Genomic DNA, 11753 nt, shown 5'->3' with positions numbered 1-11753 from the left:
CGGACACTGGTTATGATAAAATATACATCTCTAAATATGTTCCTCATGTTTTCCACTTGTAAACTGACATCGATTGTCTGGATATTGATTATTCCTTCAAGAATACAAACCTGATAGAAAGCCAATGTTTGGAGCACAGAATTTGTGCCAGTGATTATTCTTATTTGTTTTATTTCTGTTCTATATTTCTTTAGCCTCTTTGTGACAAAGATAGATTGTCCAACGAATGTTTAATGAGAATCAAATGTATCACAGGATCAAGTGACAATGAGATAAATATAAAATGTGCACTGTTTTCAAAGAAAGAGGTGAAGTTGGAGGAACAGATGCCAAACAAATGAACCATAATTAGTAAGATAAACATGCAAAGTTACTGAAGAGGTTATAGACCAAACCATCTGTCATCTTGCAGTGGAAGGCAGGGGAGAGTTCTAGAGAAGTTTTTCTCAAAATGATGCCTAACTTAGGATATAAGCAAAGACAGACATGAAAAAAAATGTATACTACAGAGCATCTGTAGCATTTGCAAAGGCAAGAGATTTGAAACAACATTATAATCTGAAAATTAAAAAAGAAAATGGCCAGAACATAAAGAGGTTAGCTGGCCACGAAGAGAGAGAAGGTGGACAATTAACTTCCCTCTCTGGCCAGGATTACATTAAGATTACATTAAGATTACTACTTGGATTATTCATTTTTTTGAGTGTTTAATCCACTTAAAGATCCAACATTTCTCAAAAGCTAGGCTTCTGGAAGAAAACTCAGTGGCAGCATCTGTTGTGAGTAGAGTATTGATCTCTCCCTTGAGACAGAGAAATATATAGAGATATACAGGGAAATATATGAAGAAATATATAGAGATATCTCTCCCTCGAGGTAGAGAAATATACAGAAGCAAACCAAGAGACAAAAAGAAAGACAGTAAAACAGAAGAAAGGTAGAAAAGAGCATGATTAAGGGACAAAGCAAAGAGAGAAAGTCATGGGAAAGCAATGGACATACCCAAGACAGTGAAATCGGCGGGGAAAGGGGTAAGGCCTGCAAAGACATGGAAGCAGACAGGAGTAAAACAAATGGATAAAGGAAGTGAAAATATAGTGAGGGCTCAACAGGAGAGCAATAAAGGATAAAGACCGTGAAATGGGAGTCGGGGAATCAAAGTAGTCAACACATACACATATACAAAGGGGTTTTATACACAGAGATACAAAGGAGATATGGATATGGAAAAGGGAGATGAAAATAAGCAGAAAGGGAGGTAGAAAGAAAAGGGCAGAATGACTTTCACACCCTTGGAGAGAAACCACTTTTGTAAAACCTTATATTTAACAGGAACACTGACTTTACTTTCTTTACTCTCATCTGCTGGCAAGGCATATCTGACTACCCTCGTCTGTCCACACTGGAGAGACAGCATATCATAGTGATTAAGAGCCCAGAGTCTGGAGTCCTATTATCAAGTCCTGAAACCCTGCTTCACTACATCCTATTTCTATGACTTCGGGCAAAACGCTGTATTGCTCTATGAATCAATTTCCTTATATGTTAAATGAGTATAATAACAGTACTTCCTTATATGGTTGACAAATAAGTATTTGCAAGGTGACAAAGCAGCACCCAGAATATAACAAGTTCTTTGTAAGCTTCAGAAGGAAAAAAAAAAGGAAGGGTTGTTTTTGATCATGAGGAAGGAAACTGGAGTGCATTATACCTTGCAACAATATTGAAAACATTAGCTCAGCTCTGCATACTCCTCCAATGTGTTGAAAATCACAAGATTCGGTTTACAGATGGAGGGAGAAATTTAAAGGTCATCTTTCGATGTTTTTACTAAAAAATCTGGTAAGGTTCTGTTTCAGGTCATGGGTGGTATATAATTGCTTATTACATTGCACAGAATCCCCAAGATTGAGAAAGTGAGTATCAGTGAGAGATGGAACCAGAAATCAGTTGAGAGACACCATAGAGACAGGGAGACATAAAGAGACACAGACTCAGTCACTTAGAAGAGTCACAGAAACACAATCAGAGAGACAAGGACAGAGAGTTTGAGAAAGAGAACATGATGGGGACTGACGGACGTGGCCCGAGAGTAGTGAGAAAGGATGGTGCTAGAGGTAGGGACTTCTGGTAGGTATTCCTACTGAGGTAGGCAGGTATTCCTAGAACACTGGTAGGTATTCCTAGAATCGAGCATGGGAGAAGACAGACTACTTAATGGAACTTATGTCGTCCAGGAGTGAGTGAAACATGAGGTCAAAAAGTGACACAAAAAGTCATAAAGAGACTCCTCATAGTGAGTAGCAATAACTGCTCTTTCTCTGTAGGACACAGAGTAACCTTAGATTTTCTGTGATGCACGACAGAGGTGCATCGATGAAGCAGTAGGGCAATGTAGATAGGACTAGGTTTTCCTGGTGAAGAAGGAGAAAAGAAGGTTGAAAGTTGATATCAGCAGACCCCAAGAAATAGAGAATTATTTGGCAATTATGACAGAAACCCCCCTGGGTGGGGGTTGGGGGTTGTTTATGCTCGGTCAGGATAGAACATAGGACGTTAACAGATGAGCAGCTTTCTCTGTGACACGGGGTCCCAGGAAAAGATTTCAGATTAGACTGGTGAGTAGAAGATCCAGAAGAGTCAACTAACTACATGTCAGTCCCTTAGGGAACAGGATGAGAACATATGGATCAGGAATTGCTGGACTTCGGAACTAGAGAAATGTATTTATACTTTTTCCTGGAGGCCTGGGTTCCATGTTCCTTCTGAACCTCTCAGTTATTATGTGAGAAAAGGCACACTTTGTAACAGAAGGATGTTAAACTTGAATCCTCAGGTTCCAAACCCTGAATTAAATACTCCCTAGGTTTCTGTACCAGGAAAGAGATCCACACACATCAGTGCAGGCAGCTGAAAACTTAAAAGAAAAGTCAAAATCTTTGCAGGGAAGTTCTCATCCTGGTCTGGTCAAACACCAAGGATAGATTTTAAGAGGCTGGAGATTTAGGCATTGTTGAGAAGGAGAAGGGTAAGATCTTGGTATTTTCTGCAGATCTTTGAAGAAGAGATAATTTGAGAAATGATAAGTAATGTTAGAATTTAGTAATTATAAACACCTAATAATATTGTTCTTTATACTATATTCTTCCTTGCATACACATACATCTTGACAGATGAAAAGAAAAAGTTTATAGATCAAACCAAAAAAAGCATCAAAGAAGATATTATTTAATACTTTTTATTGCTGGAAAACAGAATGCTTTTCCATGTTTGGAAGGAACAGATAAGCAAAAGAAAAGTTTTGTTTAGGGATGCCTGAGTGGTTCAGTTGGTTGAAGTCCTGCCTTCGGCTCGGGTCATGATCCCAGGGTCCTGGGATCGAGTCCCGCATTGGACTTCTTGTTCAGCGGGGAGCCTGCTTCTCCCACTGTCTGCTGCTCCCCCTGCTTGTGCTTTCTCTCTCTCTCTCTGACAAATAAATAATCTAAAAAAACAATTTTAAAAAAGAAAAGGTTTGTTTAATTTACTGCCTAAAATTGAATTCTAAAGCAAAATGACCACAGAGTAAGAAAATTCTAAGAGACTATCAAAGTGGATTAATTGTTTTGAATAAATCACTAAATTTTTATAATTTAGTAAACAAATATAACTGACATATACAAAACCTAAGAAGACAATTCACAAAAGAATGCAAATAAATAATCATTTATGTGAAAGAATGATCTAACTGGTAAACAAATGAGAATAGTTTTTTTTTTTTTGAGGGAAAGGGGCTAAAAATAACATTTAGTAGAAGCCAGAGACAATTTCATACATAATTTAGACATGAGCTGATAGTAGAAAGACTCATGAATTTCTGGCTATTCTACTTATCAGTTGTATGACCTTGGACAAATAACTAGACACCCCTGTATTTTAGTTACTATATTTTTATATGGTTACTACAGTAACTACATAAGATAAGGTATATATACTTAACAGAGGGACCAGTGCCATATTATTCAAGAAATGATAGTAATAACTTTAAATATTTTTAAATTTGTATTGAGCAATATATATCAGTATGTGTTATATATCAGTATATATTAAATGTTATGTTATTTGATTCAATGAACCTCTTTCTGAAAATCCATGCTGAGGAAAACCTTAAGATATGATAAAAAATTGATTTACATGAAGATATTCACATAATGCTCGGTGCGAAAATAGTGGCCTGGAAAATTAGTAAAGAATATAGAGATACTACATTATATAAAATGAAAAAAGAATACAATAATATTTGTACAATGAGTTCAACAACTACATAGACAAATAAACATACATTGGTAAATAATATAGAAGTCAAAATAATGAACGTAAAGCAGCATATCCTGATTATCCATTTCAATTGGGTAAAGTCTTGGAATATCAAATAATTTATATTTTGTATACACAATTAAAATTTATCTGAGAGTAATAAAAAATTCATTTGGGGATTGGCATATATTTGTCTAAGTCAGTTGGACAACAAACAGAAAAGTGTAACAAATTTTCATCACCAAATATTGAGAAAGATAAATAAAATTGAGAGGCAAAAGTTTTGACTTAAAATTTAATCCCACAATTATTAATATTAAATAAAAGACAAGTGTATAAGAAGGTCTATTGTTGTGTGCTTTGGAACCACATATTCAGGGCTACTCAAGTTCCTGTAAAAATAAATAAATGAATTAGAAATTAGAGATCATTTGATATGTAGATAAAAGAACTGATCAATTAAATCATTTGATTTAACTGAGACATGTGTTCATATATATGAACAACTTTTTTTAAACTGAAAAGCATTATGAAGTAAAGAATGGTAAAGAAATAAAAGTGTTATATATCATTATTCTTATTGGTAGATAAATATGCCACTAATATTTTGTCCTTTACCGTTAGGTTTTAACGAATGCAAACATATGTTTAAAGAGACTTCAAAGGTTCATTTGTGACCATTCCCCTAATTTTCTTTCCTCTTGATGACTTAACAAATCAGTCAGTCACGGCTTCTGCTGCAACTAGAGCTTCCATACTTTGCAGAATTTTGAAAAGCTAAAAGGTATCAAAAATGTTAAAATTATACATAATGACTTTTTCCTTTCTCATCGTGTTGCATTTTCATAGAATGTGTATGTTAATTTTTAGAAAAACAGAAAAATATATTAAAACAATGTGATTAAAAATATAAGTGTACCCTTGAAGAATGAAAATAAGATTGAAAAATGATGCACAGGCTAATTTGAAGGAGATCAATGCGGCTTCCTTATTTTCACTTGGATTTTGTTGTATTAATGTACACAATTTATCTAAAGGTTCATCTTTCTCTATTTTGCATGTACATTAAATTTTTCAAGGCTGTGATGTACACCGGATACCATCCTAGCAAAGATCACACACGTCCCTGTATACAGTTGTGACCAGATTGCTTATTTAATAAACTGTTCCTGAACTGATGATTCAGCTGCCTGGGATGTCTTTCTTCCTACTTGTATTTGTGTAAGTCATTTGAAGAAACTTAAGATTGATTTTACATGAATATGGTAGAATTTGCTCACCAGTCTGAACTGTATTAGTTATCTAGGGTTGTGGTAACAAAGTACCACAGATTGGGTGGCTTAAACAACAGAAATATCTTATCTCACAGTTCCAGAGTCTGGAAGTCTGCTGTGCTGCTTCCTTCTCAGAACTGTGAGAAAGTGTCTGTTCCTTGCCTCCCGCCTAGATTACATGGTGCCTTCCCCATGCACATGTGTTTCCTCACAGAGCTTTTTTTTTTTAAATAAGAATACCAGTCAGATTGAATTAGGAGCCCACCCTACTCTAGTATGACCTAAATTTGACTTAAATTATTGCATCTGTAATGACCCTATTCCCAAATATGGTCACATTCTAAGGTACTGGGTATTAGGACTTTAACATATAAATTTATGGCAGGGAGGGACACAGTTCAACCAATAATGACTAAACCCAAAATGTCAATCGTAGTTGAGGGCAAAATGATATTTCAGTCATACAGAGATGTTGAAACTCTACCTGCCATTCATTCTGTCTTTGGAACTTAATATAAGGATGTGTTCCAGAAAAAGTAGGGAGCTGTTTGTGAAATGGGAAGAACGTGAGGTATGAAAAAAAGTGGATACCAAATAAAAGAGTAGAATAGGGCATTCCCAGCTAGGCACATGACAAGGACCAGTTCAGCATGGAGCTACAGAATTGAGGCCACTGGGAGGGAGCTTTTTCAGAAAAATAATACTAATAATAATAATTAATTAAATCTGTATCTGTTGAGATATTTTACATTATAAGTTTCTGAAAAGATAATCCAAACTGTCTTAGTCATTAAAAATAATTTATTGGCTTTTACAACAATAAAGATGTTGGTCTGGTTTTATATAACAGCTATTTGAATAAGTAAACTGTGTCACTGGGGACCAAGTTTGTTTTAATATTTGCTGTTGAGATTCTGTGTCTCATCTTGATCCTAAAGTTAACTGCCTTTATGGATCCAAGATATCTTTTAGCCGCTCCCAAGAATTGATGTGTCCTACTTCACACTCAGAGAAGAAGAAATGTGCCTTTTAGCTAATATCTTAAAATTGATTTTGATCATGTATAAAGACCTTATTGGACCCAAGAGAATATTTCATTGTATATGTACAGGTGATCAAAAACTGTAAATTTGCAGGAAATAGCTTGAACGTTTGAGGAGAATGATAGAAAAGATTGGCATGGACAAGTGAAAGATATTACTTCTCATACTTTGTAGTCAGTGTTTTATTTCATAAGCCTAAATGCTGTTTTAGGGAGGTTCCCAGAAACTTCAGTTGTGTGGTAAAGGGATATAATTTTTTCAATCCAAAAAATCACATTCTAACAGAATCTACATGATATATGCTTGATTGACTCTAAAATTTGAAAAAAAAATTTTTTAATTTTTATTTCTTAAAAGATTTTATTTGAGAGAGAGAGCAGTGGAGAGAGCATGAGCAGGGGAGAGGGGCAGAGGGAGAGGGAGAAGCCGACTTCCCCTCTGAGCAGGGAGCCCAGTGAGGGGCTTGATCTCAAGATCCTGGGATCATGACCTCAGCTGAAGGCAGCTGCTTAACTTACTGAGCCACCCAGGCACCCCAGATAAATATTTTTTTAAAGACTTTATTTATTTATTTGAGAGAGAGAGAGAGAGAGAGAGAGCATGAGCAGGTCGGGGGAAGCAGCCAAAGGAGAGGGAGAAGCAAGGTGTATGACTGCTTGATCCCAGGACTCTAGGATCATGACCTGAGCCTAAAGCAGATGCTTAACTGACTGAGCCACCCAGGTGCTCCTGCAAAGAAAATATTTAATGTTATTAGAGATTTCAGAAGAAAAATGACTGCAGAATTAGTAGTGATTAGTGATTCCTAAACTTGCTCTGCATGAATAATATCTATGCAGCTATTCTTGTGAGTTGAAATCTATAATAATAATAAATACTAATAATAATGATAAAAAGAAAAAGAAAAAGAAACAAGTTATGATTGACCACTTACTATGTATAGGACACTGTTCTTTTTTTTTTTTAAAGATTTTATTTATTTATTTGAGAGAGAATGAGAGATAGAGAGCACGAGAGGGAAGAGGGTCAGAGGGAGAAGCAGACTCCCCGCTGAGCGGGGAGCCCGATGCAGGACTCGATCCCGGGACTCCAGGATCATGACCTGAGCCGAAGGCAGTCGCCTAACCAACTGAGCCACCCAGGCGCCCAGGACACTGTTCTAAATGCCTCAGAGACATTTAATTTGTATCTCAAATGTACCCAATGAGGAAGGCACTATTTTGATTCCCATTTTATAGGTAAGGGAACAGGCACAGAAATGATACCTAAGTCACCCAAAGTGACACAGCTAATGTATATCAGAGCCAGAACTTGAACACCAGCACTCAGGCACCAGGATTGAAATTTAGGCACTTATCAATAGGACTTTTGAAATTTGTACAGGCGAAATCGTGGTCGTGGTAGGGAATTCATGTACAGAAAACAGAATGGAAAAAGGATCATGGATCTATGTCCTTAGTGCTATTTGGGGAAACTCAAAGCTGCTTTATGAGAGGGTTTGGAAAAAGTTTAGTGAAAAGAAATAGTAAAATTGAAAAAAGCCTTCTATACTAGTTAAAATATTTGAATTTAAATTAGCTAGTTCAAATAAATAAATGAAGAAATGGACAAATAAATAAATAAATATATAAGCTAGTTTCTTCTATATGTAGGTCAGTAAGCCATAGACTTGGACCACAGAGTCACATTCACATGGAGATATAGTATATCTATTTTCACATCTGTCAAGTAGAGATGACAAAATCTATGTACTTTATCCCCACTCTTCAACTTTTGTTTACATACACTTCAGTTTGCTTCTATGTTCCTTGGGATTTTTGGTTTGGGAAATAGAATCTAGAGGTTTGTGTGCAGTCTCCAAGGACTCAATCCCAGAGCTCAGTGTAAAGCTGGGATTAAAATGGGATGTTTTCTTAGAAATATCCCTTAGGTGCTAGAAGTCTAACATAAAGGTACTCTCCATGCAGTCCTCAGAGAGGGGTATAAGGGCTGTGCTGCTCAATGCTGTGTGCAAGTCTTGATTCCTATGGAAGGAAAAGGTGAATCAGCTGCTGGTGTCTGGTGAACAGGTGTGGCAGGAAATGCAGAGATACATGGGCAGAGCAGCCTGAGAACTGGACCAAGAGGCCAACTGCACCAGGTAGGAAGAATCCAAAATTATATCTTTAAGTGGGAATGAGATTATCTTTAAAAGTCTCAGGAAGATCCAATGCCTTTAATATCATCCTGTCAGTTGCATTGGATGAAATAAATTTCCATGTTGGGAGGAAGGGATGAGGCCAATAGAGAGCTGCTGTTGAGAATGGGTTCCTAGTGTTTCTCCACAATAAGCAACAGGGACTCTCCACCTTGGCCTTGGCCATCACCTTTCTAGGCAATGGTTTCTTACTTGGCCAAGGTGTTTACACTTTTACAGACAGTTAAGAGTCTGTGCACTTTGTGGCCCTTGTTCTTTCTTCATTGGACTGAACACACAAATGATTGTTTTTTTTTTACCTTGATATGTTTTCTATATTGAAAAAAATTTTTTAAATGACAAAATGAAGCTATGACAAGGGCAAAAATGGATATCTCTGCTTTATTTTTTAAAATTTTATTTATTTATTTATTGAGAGAGAGAGAGCCTGTGTGAGTGGGGGAAGAGGCAGGGGCAGAGAGAGAGAGAGAATCTCAAGCAGACTCCATGCTGAGCATAGAGCCCAACAAGACACTCAATTTCTTGACCCTGAGATCATGACCTGAGCTGAAATCAAGCGTCTGAGGCTTAACTGACTGAGCCACTCAGATGCCCCTATCTCTGCTTTATTTTTGGTTACAACTGATGAACCATACATTCCAGGGCAAATTCCTTTACCTCATTCTGAGTGGTTTGATGCATTCTGCAGCATTTTGAAGATATTACTTAAGTATCTTTCTCCATACCCTTCAGGTCACTGCAGAAGTAGATTCTTCTCTATTGAGACATGACTGTCCCATAGAGCTGCAAAAAATAAATTCTCTAGTACCAAAATCATCTGAGGCTTTCCACCCAGATTTTCAGTGTCTTGAACTGGTCAGAGGAGTAACCAAGCAAGTGTTGGCTCCATAGCAGTGGTAAAATTAACACCGATAAGATTAATAGGTGCTCTGAGAGTACTGGATATGCTGTGAGTGAACAAGTGTGAAATGGCATTAGACAACCCTCGTTTTCCCTTTCCCAGCTGATACTTGGGGCTGTCTGTAAATCATAAACAATGGCTGTTTCTAGTCCTGGCCAGGCATCCCAAAGGGCCAGCCCTTATTATCTGATTTGGTGTCTGTGAGAGGCTGCTGGGCATGGGTCAGGGTTTTTACATATCAGTCAGAAGAATTCAGATTTTAATTGTGTTAGTACCTATACACCTGGATCTATAATTTATGTTCATTATGAATTTTTAAGGGTATTTTCTTTCTTTCTTTTCTTTTTTCTTTCTTCCTTTCTTTCTTTCTTTCTTTCTTTCTTTCTTTCTTTCTTTCTTTCTTTCTTTCTTTCTTTCTTTCTTTCTTTCTCTTTTCTTTCTTTCTTTCTTTCCTTCTTCCTTTCTCTCTCTTTGTCTTTTTTTTTGCTTAAAGGCATTTTTGACTGACTCTGTAGTGTATTAACTTGACCTCATCTCTCCTTCAGTGAATGATGAGCTCTAATTATTAGAAATCTTCACTGAGCTTGCTGCAAGCCTCCATGCTTGGGATTAGAACTCAATCAGTAGGCAGGGTGGAAACTCTGAATATGACTTTGACCTACCTTATCAAATGGCTGTGAGATATCTCATATATGTCCTTCAGTAGCACACTTACTATGTATTAAGCATGAAATCAACTCTATGCTGAAACACTGAGCTAGCAATTGACATGTCATCACCTTTACCCTCTGATCTCTCTTCTGATCTCTCCGTCTTGCTTTCTCTCATTTTTCCCCTAGAAGAGGAGCAGCTTTACCTCCTTTGACCAGTGACAGGATGATATACCAGAACAGAAGTATTTTTCACCCAGCCACATTCTTCCTCGTTGGAATCCCCGGTCTGGAAGGCGCTCATGCCTGGATCTCCCTGCCTTTCAGCTCTGTTTACCTTGTGGCCTTACTGGGCAATGCCACAATTTTGCTGGTCATCAAGATGGAGCAGAGCCTGCAGAGGGAGCCCATGTTCCACTTTCTGGCCCTCCTTTCAACTATCGATTTGGCCCTTTCCACAACCTCTGTGCCCCGCATGCTGGCTATCTTCTGGTTTGATGCTCATGAGATTAACTTTGGGGCTTGTGTGGCCCAGATGTTTTTGATCCATACTTTTACTGGCATGGAGGCCGAGGTCTTGCTGGCCATGGCCTTTGACCGCTATGTGGCCATCTGTGCTCCACTCCACTATACAACCATCTTGACATCCCGGGTGCTGGTGGGCATCAGCATGTGCACTGTGGTTCGTCCAATTGTGCTTACACTTCCCATGGTCTATCTCATCTACCGCCTACCCTTTTGTCAGGCTCACATAATAGCTCATTCCTACTGTGAGCACATGGGCATTGCAAAACTGTCCTGTGGAAACATCCGTATCAATGCCATCTATGGGCTCTTTGTGGTTTCCTTCTTTGTCCTGAACCTGGTCCTTATTGGCATCTCCTATGTCTACATTCTGCGAGCTGTCTTCCACCTCCCATCACAGGATGCTCGGCTCAAAGCGCTCAGCACGTGTGGCTCTCACATTGGGGTCATCTGTGTTTTCTATATCCCCGCAGTGTTCTCCTTCCTCACTCACCGATTTGGACACAACATACCACGCTACATTCACATTCTTGTTGCCAACCTCTATTTGGTTATCCCACCTTCACTCAACCCCATCATTTATGGTGTAAGGACCAAACAGATTCGGGAACGAGTGCTCCGTGTCTTTATCAAAAAATAAGACTCATGACACTTTCTTTCACTGAGGATTTTGATCCATCTATAAAGATGTGTTTGTTCTTGCTTTAACAAACATCTCCTAGTCCTAATCTATTGCTGCCAGGTTGAGATACAAGTTGATTTATTCCTGGCTGCTGACTAATGGATTCTCAGGCTTGTGGAAACTTCACGGATCTCAAGTTTAAAGGCTAGTGGGCTAACTTGGAAGGAGCTGTGGGGCCTCTGTCT

At 37.9% G+C, this 11753-nt stretch overlaps 1 protein-coding gene across 1 annotated transcript; it reads left to right on the top strand.

Moving 5' to 3' along the window:
- Window positions 1-10587: 10587 nt before the first annotated feature.
- On the top strand, window positions 10588-11526 carry LOC114218763 (olfactory receptor 52J3). The gene has a single exon (XM_028116027.1). It carries the CDS (start codon window positions 10588-10590, stop codon window positions 11524-11526), a length of 939 nt encoding a protein of 312 aa, XP_027971828.1.
- Window positions 11527-11753: the final 227 nt, after the last annotated feature.

Source organism: Eumetopias jubatus, unplaced genomic scaffold (genome assembly GCF_037043125.1).
Source record: "Eumetopias jubatus isolate StellerSeaLion01/CBP00866 unplaced genomic scaffold, mEumJub1_p1.0 scaffold_13, whole genome shotgun sequence".
In the NCBI taxonomy this organism is placed as follows: Eukaryota; Metazoa; Chordata; class Mammalia; order Carnivora; family Otariidae; genus Eumetopias; species Eumetopias jubatus.
This window is presented reverse-complemented; position numbering and strand designations above follow the sequence as displayed.

What these genes read in the sequence shown, in the direction of transcription:
- LOC114218763 (XM_028116027.1), top strand. Translation starts at nt 10,588, where the DNA reads ATGATATACCAGAACAGAAGTATTTTTCACCCAGCCACATTCTTCCTC.